We start from the raw sequence: 26,308 nt of genomic DNA on the forward strand, positions 1-26,308 counted from the left end.
CATAGATAGGTGCCAAAGCCTTGTAAGATATCAATCTTAAACAATCACACTATTCTCAATCAAACAGAAAACGTTGCACAGTTAAAATACATGTTATTCTTCTTTTATCCCATACCTGAACTTGCAGAAAGAAAGAATTTAGGGATATGTCAGATGAAAATTAAATTGAGATGTTTCTAATTTATAGTTCATGATTTCTTCTATTCCTAACTCAGTTTCCAAACTTTTCAAAGGTATTATTGAATTTGAGGCAACAAACACAAATTACTGTGCAACAAACTAAAGAACGTGAATGCTTAAGATCCTGGAAACTTCACTCTTGCAGAAAGCTGTTCTCTTTTCAGTCCCAATTCTAGCCACTTTAGCTCTAAGAACAACTCCAAACTCCTAGAATACAAATGCTTTCCTACTTCATTAACCAGATGGCTAGAGAGAATAAGGATAATAAATGAGGATGCTTAAAAAAACAAACAAACAGTGGCAGAAAATTTGATTAAAGCAATGATAAAATTCACAAGTGTAATGCAATAGAATCCATTTCAAAGAAATGATATAACTTTATTGAAATGATCTATTTCAGTTCTTAGTATTTGATGAGGTGTTATCAAAACCCTAGATGTGGAAAATCGTCAACTGTGTTAGTTTCTACCACATTATGCCTGCAAACTTGCTTCAAGGCAGCTCTGGGTGGGAGAATCTATATTTTGTCATTATTGATTATCTGCTATCCAAATCTAAGAATTTAATTTTGAATGTTGGCCACTCAAATCAATCAGTGCTGAAAAGAACTGTCCTGAGCTCGGCAGCAATACTGGTTTCAGTCACATGGGTTAGAAAAGGCTTCCCTATCACTCTGTGGCAAAACAACTTCACATACAAATTTTGAACAATAAGTCAATAGTGTTGCACCTTCTCCTATTTGGAAAATCACTTTCAAGAAAAAATACACCATAGAAAAAAAGGAAAAGAGTTTCACTCTGAGGATCACTGTTCATACCCTTGATTTACACTGTTCTAGAAACTACCCATTTCCCAGGAAATCCTTTAGATGAAGAACTTTTAAATCATGTCAAAGTCAAACAGTTTTAGGTATTCCTTGAACACCACCAATGATTAAAAAGACATACTAAAAATTATAGTTTGCATGTTCTATACGTGCATGCTTAGTCACTCAGTCGTATCTGACTCTTTGTGATGCCACGGACTGTAGCCCACCAGGCTCCTCTGTCCATGGCATTCTCCAGACAATAATGGAGTAGGTTGCCATTCTCTTCTCCAGGGAATCTTCCCAACACAGGGATCGAACCTGTATCTCCTGCATAGCAGGTGGATTCTTTACCCTCTGAGCCATTGAGGAAGCCCATTCTCTAGGTATTGTGTTAAACACTTGTATTATCTCTTTTAAGTTCTTACTGCAATTCTGTGAGATAGATGATACTATTACCTGCACTTAACAGACAGAAAACTGAGGGTTAGAGAAGTAAGAAGCCCAAGGTGACAATGCTATAAAGTGGCAGGACAGGTCATGATCTGACTCCAGAACCCATGCACAAACCACTGTATGTTGCATTATATCAAATGCACAAAAATACATCAGGGGTCTACATGGTGGTGTAGTTGTTAGGTCATGTCCGATTCTTGCAACCCCATGGACTGTAGTCTGCTAGGCTCCTCTGTCCATAGGATTCTCCAGGCAAGAATACTGGAGTGGGTTGCCATTTCCTTCTCTAGGGGGATCTACCCGACTCAGGGATTGAACCCGGGTCTCTTGCATTGCTTGCACATTCTTTATCAACTGAGCTATGAGGGAAGCCCAACTATTTGCAATTTCTTATATGCAGATCAAATACTGTTGGAACAAAACAGTTATTGTAAAATACTAATCTTGAGGTTTAGCTTGTATTAGCTTATTTATCTTGAAGGTGAAAATCTAGTTAATGATGTAGGTGCACATCATATTTTTATGCCTTGATTTGTTCAAACACATATTTTAATAATTTGCAAAATAAATATCACTAAAAGAATGTAATGATTATCTATAATCTTAACTAGTAGATGTTAGGTTGATTTATAATTGGAGAAGCTTCTTAAGTTTAGAATTTTTTTAAAAAATGCACCACGGCAAAGATAAATATGCAAACCAAGAACTATCCTCTGCAATCAAAGGTCGTCAATACATATGAGTTGAGAAATCATTTTTAGCCATCATTAGAAGAAATAAAATATTTTTAGTGACTTTCATAGAAATCTATTTGTGTAACTTTCAAACATGCTAGCGTGTTTGTGCTAAAATGATTTTTAAAATTAAGTTAGTTTGGAACAAAGTCCTTTCAGATTGAAGTGAATTTCAAATTTTGTTTCATGATGGAAATGCTAAACAAAAAGGCATTAAAAATGTAATGGTTAGTCATGTTTATGCTTTCAAATCAACAATGATAAATCAAATGGGTTCACAGTTGATCCCAAATTCAAACACAACAAAATCTAAAATAAAAATGTATTTAAAGACATCTTAAGAGAAGTCTTAATATTTGGGGTAACCATGTAAACTACAGCCTCCTTGGGAGCACTTAATGATTATATTATTGTTTCTTTGTTCAAGATGAATAACCAAGGACATGGGTTAAATCAACAGACTTCAGCAGTGGTGGAACTCAGGGACTGGAAAGAGACATTACAGTCACTTCCTACAGAAATATAAACTGACACCATTCATTAGCTGCATCTGAAGAATAGCACTCATACTGTACTACCAGAAAAAAAAAAGAACAAAATGATTCCAGCCTTTCCACAGGCAACAGGAACTTAGCATGCAAAGGACAAATTCCTGTAAGGAAGCAAGCAAGAAAGCCCTCTCCTATAAAGTAACTGCTCCTTGACCTTTGGAAGCTTAAACAACTTTTACTAGTGTCACCAAAATGAGTGGTGTTTATAGAACCCACCGTAAGCAAACAATTCCCCCACTACCTATTCTAAGAAAAAGAGCTTACTATTTTTAATACAAAAAGCTTATTAATAAGAATTTTTAGCTGCTTCCTACAAACTGTCCTGCCATAAATAAGAGAACTGGAAGCGGCTTTCCTCAATCGCAGGTGTTAACATCTCATTTGATTTATGCTCCTTAGTACTTTGCATGATGGTTGAGCCATAGCTATTCTAAAACAAAATCTCAAAATTATATTTTGATATAATAATTTAAGTATTTGTTGATTCGTTTCAGAATGTAGTTAAAGGAAAATTAAGATAATCTACAGAACCACTAACAGGATGACTGGTTTGGGGGTTTGGTAAGGAAACTACTACAAATATATACCATTTTAAGAACAAGGAAGCACAGGGAAAATGTATAAAAATAAAGAACACCCTGTAATCTTCACTAATTGATTATTTTAAGCCAAAAGATGTTCTAATTAAGTTTATTTTAAATTTTTATTAAGAAATGCAAGAGTAATGCTTTCAGTGAATATTTTTGAATACATTTTAATAGTTTATAAACTACAAGAGGTCTAAACCTTCAAAGATGAATTTGAAAAGTACTTCCTAGGTGTGTCCTTGAAACTCTCCTCTGTCAGCCTACAAATCTATATATTCTTTTTCATCATTTTCTCCATGTATTTGCTGCTTTTCCAAGTTAAAGCTGTTTAGCTCAAAAAAGCAAAATAATGAAGTGTTTCTAAATGCTTCATCTGTTTACTCTTAAGTCATTTTACTGAGTTAAGTACAACTAAGTAACTGCTTATCTGTATTTATTACTTAAGAAATTTCAAAAGAAAAAAAAAGTACTAATTTTTCATTTGGAGTTACTGCTGTCTCACCATCCCTGTTACAGTTCAGCCAGGAACATGGCTTCCCTACTAAGACAATTTAAATGACCCAACTGAGTATCGACTATACAGTGTTTAAAACAGCTTAACTTTTGTGTGACACATAATGTTAAAACTCCCTTTTAAATTATGCTAGGTTCTATATTCTCAAGGACTTGTGAAGTGTTTGACCTGTCATATTAGAGATAAAGTACATCAATTTAAAGTGACAGGAACTGAATCACTCTAAAGGGAGCAGGGAAAGGCCATGAGCATGCACTGAACCTTTATCCCTGCAGCATCACTATGGGTTTTGAAACATTAATTAATTTAAAGCACATGCTGCTGAGTCGGTACCTGCCAGAAATCCTGATCAGAAGATGAGAAAAAGAAAAAAATTGACATTGTTTGATTACATGAACAAAAACTCCTAAATTAAATATACATCTATCACAAACTATCATAACATATAAAGGACCAAATGAGATTTGTAATAAAAGGACTGAAAATCTGTAAACAGGAAATGAGAAATACATAGAAATATTTTATATATTATCTAGTAGGTACAGTAGGACAAAACAAAAACCCAAGTAATTCAATTCCTAACCTTCCCCTAAAAAACATACAATTTCAAAAAAACTTCACAACACTATAAAAAGAGAATACATGAATAATTACTTAATTTATTAAAGAAAAGGGAAAGCAAATATTTAACTTTTTAAAATAGGTAGTCAAGCCATTTCTTTAATTAAGGTTTCCTTTAAGGGTATCTCATTTTCATTTCATGACATATTATTTTTTAACTTCATGGCAAATTTTTTGCTGTACTAACAATATTTACCATATAGACAACCAACTCAGACGAGTTCAGAGGATTAGTAACTATTCTAAGGAAGAGTTCAGTAAAGAAGAGTTTCAGACCTTAGAAACAGGTCTCTCGCAAACTATATTGCCAAAATAAAGGACTATTCACATTAGCAACAAAAAGCTAATCATGAAGTCCTGGAATGAAGGCCCGCATTGATGAAAGCAGTTAAAAATTAGCTGGGTATCACTCCAAAATATCTCCAAATATCAAATGGCTTTAAAGATTCTTTTTTTTTTTTTAAACAAATAAACTTCACTGGGTGTTAAATAAAAATTGACCTGAACTTATTATACTTCTCAAACCAAGCTTAGTTCCTGACTAAAAAATTTATGCTATCAGCAATTCACAAGCCTAAGGCTAAGACTGATGTGACAGAGGCCCAAAGACCTTGACAGTACTGGGGGAGATGAGTCACTGTGACCACAGAACAGTCCAGATATGAGAAGTCAAACCAGAGGTCTCTCTCCAGTTTATAGACCAGCCATTTAATCCCTGACAGCTACTCATTACGGAGATAACACAAGGAGATTTTTATAGGACCTAACTGGGAAGAAAAGAACAATGGACAGAGCAATCATGAAGACAGTATGCATTTCATACAAATGAAAAAAGAAGATAACACACACAATAGCAGCTAACTCCTTTCGTAAACTGAGTAAAGGGCTCCAAGTAATGCAAAATAGCTATAATCTGTAGAGCCAGATACTTTGCCTTTTGTCCTGTTTTTATAGTTACAGAAGATGATACTCAGAGGTTAAGTAGTCTCTTGCCCAAAGTTGTATGTGGCAGAATTCATATACGAATACAGGATTGTCTATACCCAAAACCACATTAATCACATCCTGCGCTTTTACACACTAATAAATATAATAATCCATAATTGTGTATTTCTCAAATTCAGTTCAGCATACCTACAATATCTACTGATCATTTACACGTAGCTATCAAATACTGAGATGCTCAAATTGGACATCCCTTGTAAAATATTTTAGACACCAAAACCAGATTTTCTGAGGGCTGTGGTATGTACAAAGAACTAAAATTGCTAATTTGTAAGAAGAGAGAAAAGTGAGAAAATACTTTTTAAAATTATTTTAAAAACTTCAGATGGGAAAGAAAGAAGATGAAAAAATCTGAAACTAAAAATAAAACAGAAAAGTCCAACAGGTGTCAGAGGATTTTCTGAAATGCTGAAGCAGTACTTGGATTTCATTCTGGTGATGTAATTACATTGCAAACTTTTGCTTATCTGAAGGCTATAGAGTAGCTCCAATCAAATGATGCCACATTTAACACAAAACCAGTCAATATTTGAAAGACTAAATAGTTCAGTTTCTAACAGGAATATTATTTTCTCAACAGAAAGTAATCTTCATTTTAATGAGCCAGGATCCAATTTTCAAAATATAGATAAAAGTCTTCATTTTAAGAGTGATGGTTTCGATTAAAAAAGAAAAAGTAAAAAAGACACAGCATTTTTCAAAGTGCCAATTGGTATTCATGGCATTTGAGAAAACAATGGAGCAAATAACAGTGAAGTTGAAATTCTTCTAAATTCAGGTATTGAAATTTGTGTATCTCTTGTTTTCTTTCTTTAAAATGAACACTGGTTTTTCAGGCTAACATAGGCTTCTAATCCAAGAAGAAAAAATTAACACTCTTCAACAAAGTGAAACACCAAGTTCTTTTTTTGCACAAATAACACTGTTAATAAAAGAAATATTTGACAAGAGAAATTTCTATGTACAAATAGATCATATAGATCAAATAGATCAATAGCTTAGATACACGAAAGGAGATAGGTAACAGCACAGTGCTTAAGCAGTGAACTCAGGAGCCAGAATTCCAATTTGGACTCTTGGCTCCACCAATTACCAACTGTATGATCTTAGGTTTAAAAAAAAAAGGCTAAGTTACTTAACTTCTATGTATTTTAGTATCTTATTTGTAAAATGATGAAAACAAGAAGCTATCTGAAAGAGTGGTTGTGTGCATTAGAATTATTATGTATAGACACTTGGAACAGTGCTTGGTAGATAATAAATACTCAAAAACTTCAACTATTGTTCTTTTTCATATTATTAGTAGTACTGATAGTAATAGTTCCCTCAAGAGACAGAATCAAGCATTTTTCATCTAGAAATTTTACTTTCAACTAAAAAACAAACCACTGACAACCAATGAATGAATGTGTTAATGGAGTTTTTTTTTTAAGCACTAAATTATCATCCCTAAAATAATATGTAATTATGAAATATTTGTGAAGAACTTCAGGCTTCACAGAATTGAAAATACTTTATGTATCCTCTTGGAATTTTTAGGACAAATACAAATATGGATAAAAAATATACGAAGCAGAAACAATAAAATTCTGTCTATATACTCTTCTTTATCAATGCACGTGTGCTAAGTTGCTTCAATAGTGTCCAACTTTTTGTGACCTGATGGACTATATCCTGCCAGGCTTCTCTGTCCATGAGATTCTCCAGGCAAGAATACTGGAGTGGGTTGCCATGGCCTTCTCCAGGGAATCTTTGCAACCCAGGGACTGAACCGCCGTCTCATTATGTCTCCTGCATTGACACGAACTGGGAAACCCTATTTATCTACAGAAGGACCTGATTAAATAAATCAATTCACCAGGAATTTAGAACTGACTGATTTTGAATCTGTGAAAAGCAAAAGAAAAGAGAGGAAGTGTATAATTAACAAAGTAGAAATCATAAGAAAATCAATCCTGCTATTAAAACTTGAGCAAAATCAATGCAATTCAAATAAATATGAAGAGTCACCAAATTCTTCAGTTCAGTTGCTCAGTTGTGTCCAGCTCTTTGCAACCCCATGGACTGCAGCACACCAGGCTTCCCTGTCCATCACCAACTTCCGGAGCCTGCTCAAACTCATGTCCATTGAGTCAGTGATGCCATCCAACCATCTCATCCTCTGTTGGCCCCTTTCTCCCGACCTCCAATATTTCCCAGCATCAGGGTCTTTTCAACTGAGTTAATTCTTTGCATCAGGTGGACAAAGTATTGGAGTTTCAGCTTCAGCATCACTCCTTCCAATGATCATTCAGGACTGATTTCCTTTAGGATAGCCTGGTTGCATATTTGTGCAGTTCAAGGGACACTCAAGAGTCTTCTCCAACACCACAGTTCAAGAGCACCAATTCTTCAGTGCTCAGCTTTCTTTATAGTCCAACTCTCACATCCATACATGACTACTGGAAAAACCATAGCTTTGACTAGATGGACCTTAGTTTGCAAAGTAATGTACCTGCTTTTTAACATGATGTCTAGGTTAATCACAGCTTTCCTTCCAAGGAAAGGAAGGAAATCTTTTAATTTCATGGCTGCAGTCACCATCTGAAGTGATTTGGGAGCCCCAGAAAATAGTCTCTCACTGTTTCCTTTGTTTCCCCATCTATTTGCCATGAAGTGATAGGACCGGATACCATGATCTTAGTTTTCTGAATGTTGACCTTTAAGCCAACTTCTTCACTCTCCTCTTTCACTTTCATCAAGAGGTTTAGTTCTTATTCGCTTTCTGCCATAAGGGTGGTGTCATCTGCATGTCTGAGATTATTGATATTTTACCCAGCAATCCTGATTCAACCTTGTGCTTTATCCACCCCACCATTTTGTATGATATACTCTGCATATAAGTTAAATAAGTAGGGTGACAATATGCAGCCTTGACGTACTCCTTTCCCGATTTGAAACCAGTCTGTTGTTCCATATCCAGTTTTAACTGTTGCTTCTTGACCTGCATACAGATTTCTCAGGAGGCCGGTCAGATGGTATGGTATTCCCATCTCTTTAAGAGTTTTCCACAGTTTATCGTGATCCACACAGACAAGGACTTTGGCATAGTCAATAAAGCAGATTCAGTTCAGTTCAGTTGCTCAGTCTTGTCTGACTACTTGCAATCCCATGGACTGCAGCACAACAGGCCTCTCTGTCTACTGCCAACTCCCAGAGTTTACTCAAACTCATGTCCATTGAGTGAATGATGACATCCAGTCATCTCATCTTCTCTCGTCCCCTTCTCCTCCTGCCTTCAATCTTTTCCAGCATCAGGGTCTTTTCAAATGAGTCAGTTCTTTGCATCAGGTGGACAAAGTATTGGAGTTTCAGCTTCAGCATCAGTCCTTCCAATGAATATTCAGGACTGATTTCCTTTGGGATGGACTGGTTGGATCTCCTTGCTGTCAAAGGGACTTTCAAGAGTCTTCTCCAACACCACAGTTCAAAAGCATCAATTATTTGTCACTCAGCCTTCTTTAAAGTCCAACTCTTACACCCATACACAACTACTGGAAAAACCATAGCTTTGACTAGAGGGACCTTTGTTGGCAAAGTAATGAATGTCTCTGCTTTTTAATATGCTGAAGTAGATGTTTTTCTGGAACTCTTTCGCTTTTTCAACGATCCAACAGATGTCAGCAATTTGATCTCTGGTTCCTCTGCCTTTTCTAAAATCAGCTTGAACATCTGGAAGTTCACAGTTCACATACTATTGAAGCCTGGCTTGGAGAACTTTGAGCATTACTTGGCTAGTGTGTGAGATGATGCAATTGTGCGGCAGTTTGAACATTCTTTGGCACTGCCCTTCTTTGGGATTGGAATGAAAACTGACCTTTTTCAGTTCTGTGGCTACTGCTGAATTTTCCAAATTTCCTGGCATATTGAGTGCAGCACTTTCACAGCATCATCTTCTAGGATTTGAAATAGCTCAACTGGAATTCCATCTCCTCCACTAGTTTTTTTCATAGTGATGCTTCCTAAGGCCCACCTGACTTCGCATTCCAGTATGTCTGGCTCTAGATCACACCATCGTGGTTATCAGGGTCATGAAGATCTTTTCTGTATAGTTTTTCTGTGTATTCTTGCCATCTCTTCATAATATCTTCAGCTTCTGTTAGGTCCATACCATTTCACTCCTTTATTGTGCCCATCTTTTTGCATGAAATGTTCCCTTGGTATCTATAATTTTCTTGAACAGATCACTAGTCTTTCCCATTCTATTGTTCTCCTCTATTCTTTGCATTGATCACTGAGGAAGGCTTTCTTATCTCTCCTTGCTATTCTTTGGAACTCTGCATTAAAATGGGTATATCTTTCTTTTTCTCCTTTGCCTTTCACGTCTCTTCTTTTCATAGCTTTTCATAGTAAGGCCTCCTCAGACAACCATTTTGCCTTTTTGGATTTCTTTTTCTTGGGGATGGTGTTGATCACTACCTCCCATACAATGTCACAAACTACTTTCCATAGTTCTTCCAGTTCTTCATAGTTCTTTCCATAATCCCTTCTTCTGAAGGGATTATCAGATCTAATCCCTTGAATCTGTTTGCCACTTCCACTGTATAATCATAAGGGATTTGATTTAGGTCACACCTAAATGGTCTAGTGATTTTCCCTACTTTCTTCAATTTACGCCTGAATTTGGCAAAAAGGAGTTCATAATCTGAGCCACAGTCAGTTCCCGGTCTTGTTTTTGCTGACTCTAGAGAGCTTCTCCATCTTTGGCTGCAAAGAATATAATCAATCTGATTTTGGTATTGACCATCTGGTGATGTCCATGTATAGAATCTTCCCTTTGTGTTGTTTGCTATGACCAGTGCTTTCTCTTGTCAAAACTCTGTTAGACTTTGCCCTGCTTTGTTTTGTACTCCAAGGCCAAATTTGCCTGGTACTCCAGGTATCTCTTGACTTCCTACTTTTGCATTCCAGTCCCCTATAATGAAAAGGACATCTTTTTTAGTTCTAGAAGGTCTTATAGGTCTGCATAGAACCTTTCAACTTCAGCTTCTTCAGCATTACTGGTTGAGGCACAGCTTGGATTACTGTGACAATAAATGGTTTGCCTTGGAAATGAACAGAGATCATTCTGTTGCTTTGGAGACTGCATCCAAGAACTGCATTTTAGACTCTTTTATTGACTATGATGGCTACTCCATTTCTTCTAAGGGATTCTGGCTCACGGTAGTAGATATAATGGCCATCTGAGTTAAATTCACCCATTCCAGTCCATTTTACTTCACTGATTCCTAAAATATCGATGTTTACTCTTGCTATCTCCTGTTTGACCATTTCCAATTTGCCTTCATTCATGGACCTAACATTGCAGGTTCCTATGCAACACTGATCTTCACAGCATTGTAGTTTACTTCCATCACCAGTCACATCCACAACTGGGTGTTGTTTTTGCTTTGGCTCCATCTCTTCATTCTTTCTGGAGTTATTTCTCCACTGATCTTCAGTAGCATATTGGGCACCTACTGACCTGGGAAGTTCATCTTTCAGTGTCCTATCTTTTTGCCTTTTCATACTGTTCACAGGGTTCTCAAGACAATACTGAAGTGGTTTGCCATTTCCTTCTCCAGGGGACCACCAAATTCTATACCATGAGAATTTCAGTCCCCTTTCTAACTATCATCTTTGATCTGCAATACAATTTACTCTTAAAAGATAGGAAATCTCTTACATAACTTACTATATGCATCAAGGAGTAATACTATACTTGACCTTATTGGCAGACTCATATTTTATCTGTGATATGAATAATCACAACTCAAAGCATTCAGACCATTATAGTACAGAAAAAAAAAAATGTGCCCATGCTCCACTTGGGGAAACAAGACTTTTCCCTAAAAGGAATGGAGTTTTAAACTTTACCAATATTTTTAAAAAGAACTTTTACCTATGTAAGTAATTAAAAGCATTTGATTATATTAAAGCTTTGACTTTTAACTACAGTCCTATCTTTTTTTTTCCTTGCATATCATCTTTTTTATTATAAACACTGTAACCGGTATTTTCTTTTCTAGACTTTGACAGTACTTTCCTCTCTTTCACCTCAATGTGGACAATGTTTCAATTTGACTTAAAATGTTTTTTCCATGTAAACAAATATTTTTGTCAGCATCATAAAGGAGGTGGAAATAAAACACATGTTAATTCTTGCTCCAAATTAGGAGAGATTCTAAGGGGACTGTAATTACAAATAATGAAAAGACTCATTCCAGAGGCATGATTTTTGAAAAGTTCAGGGAGAGGTTAGGGGAAAAGGAAACTTGATAGAAAAGAAAGAGTAAAAAAAATCTATTTTCTAAAAAAGAAATATATTTTGGAATGATAATGATGGATGACTAGTTTCAATGGGCAATTCATCATTATTTAAAATAGAGCATTAACTACTTCAAAGAGAGCATGAACTTTGACTACTTCAACTCTCTGGAATACTGGTATTCTTTGAAGAAATAATTTTACTTAGACAATGCAGTTTTCTACTGTAACTTGGAAAAAAAAAAACAAAAAAAACTCATGGTAGGGTTTGAGATAAAGAAAATTGTCTATTACAGACAGTGAGAACAGAAAATATAAAACATAATTTCTAACTTGTGTTATGCTAAGGAAAAAAGGAGAAGTAAGAGGAACAAGAAAATGAAGGGTTTCAGGACAGCAATTACATGAACAAATATTTGACAACTATGTAAAATAAAGGCTCTATTTAGAAGGGTGCTTTGTCTTATAGACCAATTATTGGATGATAAAAAGTTAAACTCAGGAAAAAGTACAGCTTTCATTAAAGAAATAATTCATGAAATAATGGCATTAACAAATCATAACAAGAATATATAGACACTGTGGGGAAAGAATGCATTTTTTAAAAAATCTATGATATATTTCACTGAAAGAAAAGCCAGACCATATTTTGTGTTACCATCTGTATACTAGTGCCAACACTCTATAATGATTTTCAAATATCCTCAAATAGAAAATCTGAACTCTTTAAGTGTTGAGGGTTTTAAACTAGTCTGAATATTTTTTTAAAATATCATTTACCTACAAAATATATTCTTTTTACAAATTATTTCTTTATTCTTTTTTTTTTTTGGCTGTGCTGGGTGTTTGTTGCTTTGTGCAGGCTTTCTCTAGCTGCAGTGAGCAGGGGCTGCTCTCTAGTTGTGGTGCACCTGCCTCTTGTTGTGGCTTGTCTCACTGCGCAGCACCCGCCTCGCTGCTCCAGGGCGTGTGGGATCCTCCCGATCAGGGATGGGACCTGAGTCCCCTGAACTGGCAGGTGGACTCTTACCCAGTGCGCCACCAGGGAAGTCCCTACAAAATATATTCTTAAAACAAAAGGCCACTGACTGTAGTTTCTTTATGCAAGGCCTGTGTTAGCAGATACTTTCGAAAAGCATAAATGCTGCAAGTTCCAATAATAATGTATTGCCTGACTTTTCTACAAAGGAAATTGCTAAGCATCCTTAGAGGAAGGGTATGCTAAGCATCCTCAGCATACTTTAACATAAGGTCATGATGAGCTCTGGAAAAGATCTTCCCCCCAAATCCAAAAGCTGCTTAATCAAACTCAATTTCACCAACTACCAGTTGAAAGAGCAATGTTTCATTTACTTCTTGAAAATTTTTTAGTCAAAAAGAAGAAAAGATGAGAAGTAAGGAATAACTGCAATTATTTGTCAATATCATTGGGCCATTCTTTTCTACTTTGCTGGAGTTTGTATGAAATTCAAGTACAAATGAGAAAACACTCCAGGAAAATGATACTGTTTCTACATTTCTTCTTGCTCTTATTGACCAAAAACACGAAAGTACAATTCAACAAGAAGGCAATAAAATAAGACAGTTTCTAAGTGGTCAAATGACAGACTTAACTAAATGGTGTGCTGAATGTTAAAACAATGGAGAAATAAAGAGGACAAGAACAAATATTTCTCTAAGCAATGTATAACTAGTTCATCTTTCAAGTTAAAAAAAAGGAGAGAGGGAGAAAGAAAATTATCTGTTTAAAAATAAAAATAAGTTTGAAAAAAAAATCAAAAGTTTGAAAGGAAACTCCTCAAGTGTTTTCTTAGTAGTAACTTCTACTAAGTTTCTAACCATCATGCATGAAATTTACTATAATTATCACATACATCTGTTCTTTCAACAGGAAATTATCTTAGGAGTTATGTATTCTGGAAACTGCTACTTGACAACTGAGATTTTCCGATTGGGAGAACAAGAGTCACGAAGATCCAAAGGAAAAGAATTAAGATCAACACTTGAAGAAGCATTGACTCTTATAATTATTGAGAGAAGAACTTCATACACTGCAAAAATCCCTGAAAAAACTACTAAGTTAATTAAGCACTGAATGAAATTTGCACTCTTCATTATTTAAGATTTAAGTACAGTATAGAAACTACTTTGTTAGACTTCATATGAAACAAAGATAATTCATAAAGACATAAACTAGACATGAACTAAATTTAAGTATCCCATTTAGGAAGCACAACCTTCACTCCTTAAAATAAAACCTTAACAATATATTTGATAGAATACAGGACTTAAATGAAGAAACTAGCAAAGGAATTAAACATGCATATCATTATCTGGATGAAAGGGGAATTTGTGCACTTTTTCTGGGGAACAGGCTAGCTGGCTCAGGGTCACTGGCTCAATTTTATATCTCCTTATGTAAGCATGCCATTCTTTCATTGTCTTTCAGAATCTGTTCCCCTGGATGAAGTCAACTTTTATACACCTGACTTTCATATAAATCATATTTTCAAACATTATAACATTGATATCCTTAAATCTTGCCTTTCCTACTCTGATTTCAGATTTTGTGCTTCAGTGCATAAACATTCTCAACTATAATCTGTTAAGACTGGCTTCCAAACACAGAAGCACTGCCGTTTCTGCCTACACAGCAAGAGGAGTACACAAATACTTTAAATTATTTTTAAAATTTATTTGTCTTTTATTGAAGGATAATTGCTTTACAGAATTTTGCTGTTTTCTGTCAAACCTCAACATGAATCTGCTGTATGGCTCAGGAAACTCAAATACTTTATATTTTTACTGCATTTTACTCTTGCTATTTTATAAAGATGAGTGGAAATTGAAAAAAAAAATGCAAACAACACAAATGTAAGAAATGTAGAGGTCATAAATTTAAATCAATTGAAACAAAAGTGGAGCTCATCAGTCAACCCAAAAGTTGCAAATTACTAGCATCAAGTTGACAAGTACTGGCCAAAACAGGAAAAAAGTAAAGGCACATATAAAACATGAGTTACTATTAGAGGTTCTATATTTGGGAATTCTCTAGGAATGGAAATTCCCCTTTTAACATGTAAAGTTGCTGTTCTATTTGCACATATATCCAACTTCTTTACATGTTTTCAGGTTTACAAAAAAGGACTGAATTCTCATGTTACTCTGGATTCCTTCAGTAGCCATAAAAAAAAAACAACCAACAAGTGATCTATAAAATTGATTTTGTTGTAAGATATTAGTGACATCTGAGTCATACCTCCAAGGAATATGCAATTGAATAGTTGATTTATTTCCCAGGTCAGTCAAACATTTTATTGGTTGCCTCCTATGTGCCAAGCATACTCTGGACTCTGAGTGACATAAAGATAGATAAGACAGGGGCCTAACCTTCCAGAGACTCTGATATCAGACCCTGACACCAGTGTCTGCAGTAACCCTTTATATGGATAGTAGAGACACCAAGGATCAGAGAGAAGATGGGGTTGGCCCAAAGCAAACCTAGAACTCTGAATCTGGGTCTACTAGCATCTAAATGCCCTTTCTTTTTGATCATTCTTTTAGAACATGTGATTTTAAAAAGAGGATATCCACAGATGGAGGCATTGTGCCACCTGAATAGGAAAAGTAAATTTTAGGCTGGAAGCCTTGGCTGAGACCTCTCAACTTTTAAAGCAGCCACTCATTCTTTCCACTTGTGCAAGAATCTGAGCACTTACATCTTCACCTTACCAATACATGTGGTTTTACATAAGGATGCAGGATTGACACGTTCCTGCAACATCAGCTTCTATTAACCCTGATTTCTACCCCTCTAGAGCCTAGTTTGTAATCCTGCCTTTTCCAGCCACTTCATGATTTTCCTTCTGACTTCCTTCTTGCTAAGCTTTGTAAAGCCATCCCTGGCTCGATCTTCCTGCTGTGCCTTCTTCCTTCTCTGTAAAATAGAGCTTTTAGTTTTCTCTCTGACTCTGTGTAATATTTTCTTTTTCTGTTTGGAGAATTCAGCCTGAAAGGGAAAAACATGTTTAACTGACTGTTCTGAGATAATAAAATTGAAAGTTTCATTTTCTATACTTAATGATTTATTATATGATTTATTCAGGCATAAAATAAATTGAAAGTAAGTATAATGCAAAATTTATATGCATATTGGGGTGCTCTTCTAATTGTTTTAAAACTACTAGTAAGGACTTCTGCAGTTTTCTTGTTTGGGTTATGACTATATACTATCAAAGTCTAAGGAAAGTCAAATCAAATAGGTGTTTTTATAAGAACTATAAATATAACACTGGGGAGTTGTTAACCTTTATAATGGCTTCTAAATTAAAATTCAAATGTCAAAACACACTCAATTAGCCCTCATTATACACAGCAGACAACCCAACAGTATTACTTTATATGCAAAAACACAGAAGAACCTTCTGCTTGATTTTTTCTGTAGAACCATTTGAAGGCACTTACAGATCTCCCAATGTAAGCACCAAACTTTTTCAATAAGATAAACAGGTATTCAGAAATTTCTCACAAGTAACTTTAGAGGAACTTTAATAAACAACAGGATATACATGTTGTGTCATAGTTCACTCACCTTTCCATCAAAGCGTTTTATTGTATACTGATCCAGACCCAAGTCTGTAAAACAGAAAAAAATAATGCTTAGTCACTGATTAAAACTCGGGTGAAATACATGAAATGCTAGCTCTCAGTTTTGTTTCCAATCCCATTCAGACGGTTTAGCCACAACATTATTTGAACAGAAATGAAAATTCTGTCCCACTTTCAGACTCAAAGTGTTGAAACTAAAAAATACCGATCCTTTATTTTATATATGAGAATATGAAACTCTTACAGATAAAAAGGGTTCATTTGCAGACCTATTCATGTGCAAACCTTTTCAACAGTAAAGCCTAACTAGAACCCTGGACGCTTCCCAGGATGATACTTTTTCATTACATCAAAATGATATATTACCTCTAACTAAAGTGAGGGGATATTAGTTTTATCTGAAAGCATAATCACTTTTTGTATAAAGAGAGATGAGTTTAATACTAGGAGACATTTTGCAACACACCTAAACAAATTCAAATCGGCCATCTTAATATGACCTTTTAGTTCAGTTCAGTTAGTCAGTTCAGTTGCTCAGTCGTGTCCGACTCTTTGCGACCACGTGAATCGCAGCACACCAGGCCTCCCTGTCCATCACCGACTCCCGGAGTTTATTCAAACTCATGTCCATTGAGTCGGTGATGCCATCCAGCCATCTCATCCTCTGTCGTTCCCTTCTCCTCCTGTCCCCAATCCCTCCCAGCATCAGGGTCGTTTCCAATGAATCAACTCTTCACATGAGGTGGCCAAGTATTGGAATTTCAGCCTCAGCATCAGTCCTTACAATGAACACCCAGGACTGACCTCCTTTAGGATGGACTGGTTGGATCTCCTTGCGGTCCAAGGGACTCACAAGAGTCTTCTCCAACACCACAGTTCAAAAGCATCAATTCTTGGGTGCTCAGCTTTCTTCACAGTCCAACTCTCACATCCATACATGACCACTAGAAAAACCATAGCCTTGACTAGATGGACCTTTGTTGGCAAAATAATGTCTCTGCTTTTTAATATGCTATCTAGGTTGGTCATAACTTTCCTTCCAAGGAGTAAGTGTCTTTTAATTTCATGGCTGCAATCACCATCTGCAGTGATTTTTGAGCCCCCCAAAATAAAGTCTGACACTCTTTTCATTGTTTCCCCATCTATTTCCCATGAAGTGATGGGACCAGATGCCCTTTTAAAGGTGGGCTAAATTATAAATTTAGCCTTGGGAATTCCTAGCATTGTGAAATACTAAGCACCAAGAAAGATAAAAGGAAATATATTAAGTGTTCTTGAGGGCTGGGATTTTCTGTTTTTGATGATTGCGTTATCCCAGTATTTGGAATAGTAATTGATTACTAAATACTTAAAAAAAAAAAACAACAACACAAAACTGAATGAGTAAGATACAATCCTTGCCTTGAAGAGTCACAATTTTGTAAGAAAGACATAGCAATAATATTGTAAGGAAAGATACAATGAGTTCAGTAAGAGGATGCTGTGGGAATTTTTAGAGTGGAGAAATCAGTTCCCAATTATACTTATTTTTCTGGCATAATTACTCAGTTGTTTTCTTTCAGTTCTCACTTTCTTCATGCCAGTTCAGGCCCTTATTTCATTATGCTTACAATAATACAATGATCAGAATTATCACTGCTCCCAAAGGAAGCTTTTTGCATTTCTGCTTCTACACATTTGGTTACACATGCTCATCTAAAATGTGTTTCACCTTCTAGAAGTCTATTCATAATAAAATGAACTACTGACTGCAAAAGAAGGAGCTAAGTCAGAAAAAAATAAAATTTAAAGACAAATCTAATTTGAAACTTCACATGTACTCAAGAAAATATCAGTTATAAAGGCAGAACATGCCTCTATGATAAAAAAATAGAGAACAAGAAAGAGTTGTAGACAATTAAAACTAGCAAGAAGAGATAAGAAAGCTTTCCTAAGTGAACAGTGCAAAGAAATAGAGGGAAACAATCGAATGGGAAAGAAAAGACATCTCTTCAAGAAAATTAGAGATACCAATGGAACATTTCATGAAGAGATGGGCACAATAAAGGACAGAAACAGTATGAACCTAAAAGAAGCTGGAAAAAATTAAGAAGAAGTGGCAAGAATACACAGAAGAGCGATATAGAAAAGATCTTCATGACCCTGATAACCACGATGGTGTGATTACTCACCTAGAGCCAGACATCATGGAGTGCGAAGTCAAGTGGGCCTTAATAGCATCACTACGAACAAAGCTAGTGGAGGTAACGGAATTCCAGCTGAACTATTTCAAAGCCTAAAAGATGATGCTGTTAAAGTGCTGCACTCGATATTCCAGCAAATTTGGAAAACTCGGCAGTGACCACAGGACTGGAGAAGATCAGTTTTCATTCCAATTCCAAAAAAAAGGCAATGCCAAAGAATATATTCAAACTACCACACAACTGCATTCATTTCACATGTTAGCAAGGTCATGCTCAAAATCCTTCAAGCTAGGCTTCAACAGTATATGAACTGAGAACTTCCAGATGTATAAGCTGGATTTAGAAAAGGCAGAGGAACCAGAGATCAAATTACCAACATCCACTGGATCATTGAAAAAGCAAGAGAATTCAGAAAAACATCTACTTTTGCTTCACTGACTATGCTAAAGCCTTTGACAGTGTGGACCACAACAACCTGAAGAAAATTCTTCAAGAAATGGGAATACCAGACCACCTTACCTGCTTCCTGAGAAACCTGTATGCGGCGCAAGAAGCAACAGTTAGAACAGGACATGGAACAATGGATTGATTCATTGTGGACTCTTGGTGGAAAACAGTCCACCAAGGCTGTGTATTTTCACCCTGAGTATTTAACTTATATGCAGAGAACAGAACATCATGCAAAATGGTTGGGGGAATGAAGCACAAGCTGGAATCAAGATTGCTGGGAGAAATATCAATAACCTCAGATATGCAGATGACACCACTCTTGTGGCAGAAAGCAAAGAGGAACTACAGTCTCTTGATGAAAGTGAAAGAGGAAAGTTAAAAGGCTGGGTTAAAATTCAACATTCAAAAACTGAAGATCATGGCATCCAGTCCCATCACTTCATGGCAAATAGATGAGGAAACAATGGAAACAGTGACAGACTTTATTTTCTTGGGCTCCAAAATCACTGAGAATGGTGACTGCAGCCATGAAATCAAAAGACGCTTGCTCCTTGGAAAAAAAGCTATGACAAACCTAGACAGTGTATTAAAAAGAAGAGACATTACTTCGCTGTCAAAGGTCTGTCTAGTCAAAGCTATGGTTTTTCCAATAGTCATGTTTGGATGTGAGAGTTGGACCATAAAGAAGGCTGAGTGCCAAAGAGTTGATGCTTTCGAACTGTGGTGTTAGAGAAGGCTCTTGAGAGTCCCTTGGGACTGCAAGGAATTAAGTCAGTCAATCCTAAAGGAAATCAGTCCTGAATATTCGTTGGAAGGACTGATACTGAAACTGAAGCTACAATACTTTGTCCCCCTGAAGCGAAGAGCTGACTCATTGGAAAAGACCCTGATGCTGGGAGAGATTGAAGGCAGGAGGAGAACAGGGGAATACAGAGGATGATATGGCTGGATGGCAGCACTGGCTCAATGGACAGGAATATGAGCAAACTCTGGGTGATGGTGAAGGACAGGGAAGACTGTAATGCTGCATTCTATGGGGTTGCAAAAGTCGACACAACTTATACTTTGAACAATAAAACTGTGATTGCCCATTTCCTTGTATTTCTTAATATACTGCCAAGAAATTATGAAAAGTTATCTCCCTGGACCACTGCCAAAAAGACAACAGAATGGAAAAGAGAAAATAGAAGAGTGAATTATAGAAAAATAGAGACTCAATACAAGGTCTTCTGTCATACGAGACCTTTTCTCATTCAGAAATACGTACGAGATAATTCAAAAAGTATTAAATTTCTCATTTAAGTAAAATGAACAAAACTTACTTGTAATTCAGTGTATGTTTATGAAATCTCAGAATACCAAGAACAGGAAAATCCTCAGAATCCCAGAAAAAAAAGCCCTTCCTAGTCCTTTACAAAGAAATGAAAATCAGTCTAGGATCAGATATCTCATAAGTAAGGGAAATATATGCTTACTAATTAGAGCATCACTGTTCAATACAAATACATGTGAGCCACATGCATAATATTTCATAACAACTGCCTTTAAGAAAGTAAATAGAAACAGGTAAAATTAATTTTAATAATATATTTTACTTAACAGAATATATCCAAAACAGCATGATTTCAACATATAATCAATAGAAAACTTGAGATATTTTACATTACATTTATACTGAGTGTTTTAAATCTAGTGTGTATTTTACAATTATAGCACATCTCAGTTTAGACTAGCTACATTTCAAGTTATTACCATAATACCCAAAAGAATTCAAAAGTTAACTTGAACGGATTTATGTTTTTCATTGAATGCTCTTTACTATAGTTGGGAACATATTTTACCATGGGCACCTATCCAAAAAAAGGAAGGGGCATATAAGGACAGCCTGGCATATACTGAGAATTCCTGCAATTTAAAAGCAAATACAGACATAAAGTACTTAGTTGATACATGATTGGTTCATCCTGTTATATTTAGATTTCTTTACCTGTCAAATGAAGGAGATGGTTGGATTAGATCAGTTCTTAACATGGTTGGGGGGGTGAAGCATGGGAAATGTGGATGAACTATTTCATTCTGTCTTACTCCCTACTTCTCTTAAAATTCTAATAGGCTTAATTACAATGGGGAAGAGAGAGTATGCTGAAAGGTGAAAATACAGCATGTATAATTTGAAAATGTAATCAGATGACTCCCCGTCCATTTCTCCACCCTCATTCTTTGGGTCTTAAAAACACTGGATGTTATGCTGCCGTGCCTAGGGTGTTTTCTGTGGATCTCAAACTTCTCTTCAAAGAACTTCCACGGTCACTTAATGTTAACAGAGTGACCTAAACACTATCTCCTCCCTTTCATGCATGAGAAAGATGACCCTCAAAAGGATTAAATGACTGCTTTTTATTTTAAGTCTAACAATCTTTTTAAATTATGGCAGTTGCCCATCCTGAATCTGCACTAAAAATAATGTAAACGTGCACATAAGAATAGTCTCAGTTGACGCTCTTGAGTGAACATATAACAGGTTTGTTTTAAAGATGACAGCTACTCATTTTGTCAAAAGACATAAATGAAACTGAATCACATATATAATTTTGGTATCTAAAAATTAGAGCTTAAGTAAATGGAAACTATATAATTTTACATAAGAAGTCCCAGCTATCCTTCAATATTTAGAGATTCATTTTTCAGTTTAATACTAGAATTTATTCTAAAAAATGGATGCAGAAAATTATCCTAAAACTTTATTAAAATGATTGTATTTTCAGCTTATGTAAATCAACAAAACAAAGTATAGTTCAAGTTCATCAGATACAAGAGATAAACTCTGGCTTAAAATCTAACTGCTAAAAATCAAAGGCGAAGAAAAAAAATCTTTAAAATAGTCAGTTTAAAGTGCTGAAAGAAAAAGAGTTTCAACCCAGATTTCTTTATTTAGTGAAAATATTTTTCAAGAATGAAGACAGGGCTTCCCTGGTGATCCAGAGATTAAAAATCTGCCCTGCAATAATGCAAAGGACACATGTTCAATCCCTGGTCCAGGAAGATCTTACATGCCTGGGGGCAACTGAGCCCATGCATAACAATTCCTGAGCCTGCCTGCCCACAACCAGAGAAAGACTGTGGGCAAAAACAAAGACCCAGCACAGTCATAAATAAATAAATAAATATTTGGGGGGGAAAAAAAAGACCTTAAAAAAAAAGAATGAAGACAAAATAAAAATGTTCTCAAATGAAGGAAAACCAAGAGAATTCATCACCAGCAGAACTGCTTTAAAAACATTATCCTTCAAGTGTGAAGAAAGTGATACCAGAAGAAAATATGGAACTTAAGGAATAAATAAAGAACAACAGAAATATCTAATACCTATTACAGATAAATATAACAGACTATTTTGGCAGTCAAAATAAAACCTTAAAACAGTATCTGGAAGAGTTTTCAACTTACGTAGATGTAATACATATGATGTGTGCTTAGCTGCTTGGTTGTGTCCAACTCCTGCATGGACCACAGCCTGCCAGGCTCCTCTGTCCGTGGGGATTCTCCAGGAAAGAATACTGGAGTGGGTTGCTATGCCCTCCTCTAGGGGGTCCTCCCAACCCAGGGATCAAACCCAGATCTCCCGCATTGTAGGTGGATTCTTTATTGTCTGAGCCAGCAGGGAAGCCCAAGAATATTGGCGTGGGTAGCCTATCCCTTCGCCAGGAAGGGATTCCCGACCCAGGAATTGAACTGGGGTCTCCTGCACAGCAGGCAGATTCTTTTACCAGCTGAGCTACCAGGGAAGCCTAATACATATGATACTATACCATAAACTGGGGAGAATACTCCACTTGAAGCAGTAAACTATAAATTCTTAGTAAACTGTGAAAAATTAACTACATATTGATATAACCCCAGTAGCAACCATTAAAGATACACAACAAAATATACTTAAATTCCTCTGCCAAAATCAATTGAAACAAAATATGAAAAAATCTTCAGGGCTTCCCTGGTGGCTCAGTGATGAAGAATCTGCCTAAATGCAGCAGACACAGGTTTGATCTGTGGTTCAGGAGGATCTCCCATATGCTGAGGAGCCCACCTGCCACAATTACTGAAGCCTGTGCTCCTCAGTGAGGGAGGCCACTGCAGTAAGAAGTCCACGCACCTCAACTAGAGAGCAGCCCCTGCTCGCTGCAACGAGAGAGAAGCCTGTGCAGCAAGGAGGACTCAGCACAGCCAAAAATAAATAAGTAAACAAAATTTTAAAAAAATCTTCAAATAATCTGAAGAGAATGCAGGAAAGAGGTAAAAGAGTAACATAAAAGGGGAAGACAAACAATAAAATGGGAGACCTTAATCTAAACCTAGCAAAAATTACATTAAATATAAATCATCTAAATACATTAATTAAAAGGTAGAAACTGTCATACTGGATAAAAAACAAGATCCAACTACATATGGTCCATAAGAAACCTATTTTAAATATAATCATAGTAAAGTAATTAGCCTCCAACTAATAAAAATAAATGGAAAAAAAAATAAATAAATAGAATCATATAGGTAGGTTAAAAGTAACATGATGGAAAAAGATGTATCATGCAAAGTGAATCAAAATAAAGACAGAGTAGCTACATAAATATCAGACTATGTGAACTTTAGAGCAAAAGAAATATTAGCAAGGATAAAGAGGGTCAATTATATAATGAAAGAGGGTCAATTCACCAGGAAGACAGAATAATCCTAAGCGTGTATGTACCTAGTAAGAGAGTTTCAAAACATCAAAGCAAAAACTGATAGAACTGGAAAGATACAGACACATTCACAAATAAAGTCAGAGATCAACTCCCTTCTCTCAATAATTGACAGAGACAGAAATAGATAACCAGTAAGGATATGGAAGATGGAAAGATCGGTGGTTGCCTGGGACTTGCTGGGGAAAAAGTGGGAAGGCAGGATTACAAATGGGCACAAAGACTTCCTAGGGGTGATGAATATATTCATTATATTGATTATGCTGATGGTTTCACCAGTGTATACGTGCAATTAGTATACCAAAACCTCATCAAACATTTAAATATGTGCTGCTTGTTTTGCTTTTGCTTGTTTAGTCGCTCAACTGGACACTAAGACAGTTAAGAATTGCTACTTTGTAGCACAAAGTAGGACTACCTACTACCACAAGCCCCACTGGTCACCAGAGTCAAGCTATTAAGGATGTGTCCTCCGGATGGCAGTCATAAAAGCTGGAAAGTCAGACATATACACAAGCTTCCTGTTCAGAGATACCAGCAATCTGGGACAGGGTACAGGGAGAGCACAAAAATGATGCCCACTGCCCTGCCCAGTCTCTGAAGAAGTTTATAGTCAGACCATAGATGTGTGTTTAATTAGAAGCCTCCCCTCAGCCACAGCCATGAAGATAAGTTAGTAAGCCTCTTTACACAAAGACTGGGGTGTATTTCATGCTGGTTATCTGTGCTGTGCCCTGGGATGGGCTAATCAGTTAACAACTGTTTCTCCATTTGTTACAGTCCTATGGGACCTGAGAATGTAAGCCCCAGTGGCCACAAGAGGCACGTGATCAAAGGATGTGTCCTGGGTGCCAGCTGCAAAATCAGGATGCTAGACATGCACACAAATCCCACTCTGGGAGATACCAGTGACCTAGAGCAAGGCAGAAAGGTATGCAAAGATGGCTCCCACTGGCCTCTACAATCTTTAGAAAGTATTTCAGCAGGTCTCTGGATGTGTATTAAACCAGAAGCCTTCTCCCCAAGCCAAAGTTCCAAGATAAGCAAAGGTACCTTTTTCACAGAAATACTGGCGGTATTTTAGTCTGCTATATCCATGCTGTGCCCTGAGGGTGGTAGCCAGTTAAGAATGGTTTCTTTCTTTTGTTACAGTCCTGTGGAATCTGTGAACACAAACCCTGCTGCCCACCAGAGGTAGGTGATCAAGGGGGTGTCCCTTGGGCAGCTGCTGCAAAGAACAGGGCACTAGATGTGCACAAGCTCTTCTCAAGGAGATACTGGAGACCTGAACAAGGCAGAGGGAGAGTGCAAGCCTCTGTCTTTGGAGAATATTTCAGTAGGCTCCTAAATATGTATTAAATTAGATGTCTAACCTCTCAGGCCAGTGCTTTAAGATAAGCAAATAGGCCTCTTTCACAGAAAGACTAGGCACTTTTCACTCAACTACCTTTGCACTGGACCCTGCAGGGTAGCCAGGCATGAGCACTTAAAGAACTGCTCTTTAGTTCGCTATAGCCTTGTGGGTCTTTTAGATGCAAGTCCCGTTGGCTTTCAAATCTGGATATTCTGGGGCTTACCTCGCAGGTGTAGGTCTCAAAAGCTGGGGTGCCAGATGTGAGATTTAAACCTCCCACTGCTCAGTTAGAAGCTCAGATCTGTGAGTTCCCTCCTCCAGGAGTGGAGTTTATGGTGAGATTGTGTCTCAGCCTTTTCTACTCATTTCGGTGTGGGTTTTTTCCCATTGGTCTGATGTGTAGGAGTATAGGAGTGGCTCATCTAGTTTTGGAGTTTCTTATTCTTCCTTATACAGTTGTAGATTTGGAGTGTCTATGGGAGGAGGTGAGTTCAGGATCCTCCTACTTAACCAACTTGATCCAAAACCACTGAATATAATCGAGGGTAAAATTATGTGTCTCAGATTAAAAGTGCTCTGAAAGTGAAAGTGAAGTCGCTGTCGTGTCCGACTCTTTGCGACCCCACGTACTGACTATAGCCTACCAGGTTCCTCCATCCATGGGATTTTCCAGGCAAGAATACTGGAGTGGGTTGCCATTTCCTTCTCCAAGAGTGCTCTAGGTAAGATCAAAAAGGGCTCTAATAAGAGTATCACTAAGGGCATGACTCTTATTCTACGGAGAATATGGAGTCCTGAACAAGTAATTCATAGTATGATCTCTCTTTTCTCTTTTCACATCCCTTTTGTCTTTCATGTAGATAAAATCAGATCAAGATGAATAGATCAGCCAGTGGGACGTGGTGGAAAGGAAACAGAGATCCTCTTTGCTCTGATCAAAGCTCAAGTTTTTCTATAAAGTACTTTAAAAACTATCCATGCTGCTGCTTCTCCAAGTCATTGGCTAGCTATGCAAAATTGGTTATTACAAGCAGCAAGCAACTGTCTTATCCATTGTACACAGAGACGCTGATGATATTAAGGTTGCACAGAAAGGAGATGAGACATATTCAAGTCATACACTACATATTTTTAGTCCCTTTAATGTCCTTCCTGCTTACCTATGGCTACTCTAAACTTTCTTGCTATTCAGTACAAAAACATTCTTAAATCAGCTTGCTACTGAAATTCATTAGCACTCT

General features: G+C 36.6%; 1 protein-coding gene across 1 annotated transcript in view; it reads right to left on the reverse strand.

Annotated features, from left to right (window-relative positions):
• The window catches only part of MICU1 (mitochondrial calcium uptake 1), a 224,997-nt gene that overhangs the window by 150,905 nt on the left and 47,784 nt on the right, over window positions 1–26,308 (reverse strand). Inside the window, exon 5 of the mRNA XM_020896445.2 lies at window positions 16,330–16,373. Within this exon, the coding sequence (XP_020752104.2) occupies window positions 16,330–16,373 (44 nt within the window). The remainder of the gene's footprint in view (window positions 1–16,329; window positions 16,374–26,308) is intronic.

The sequence above is a fragment of the Odocoileus virginianus genome, chromosome 7, assembly GCF_023699985.2.
Source record: "Odocoileus virginianus isolate 20LAN1187 ecotype Illinois chromosome 7, Ovbor_1.2, whole genome shotgun sequence".
Lineage (NCBI taxonomy): Eukaryota > Metazoa > Chordata > Mammalia > Artiodactyla > Cervidae > Odocoileus > Odocoileus virginianus.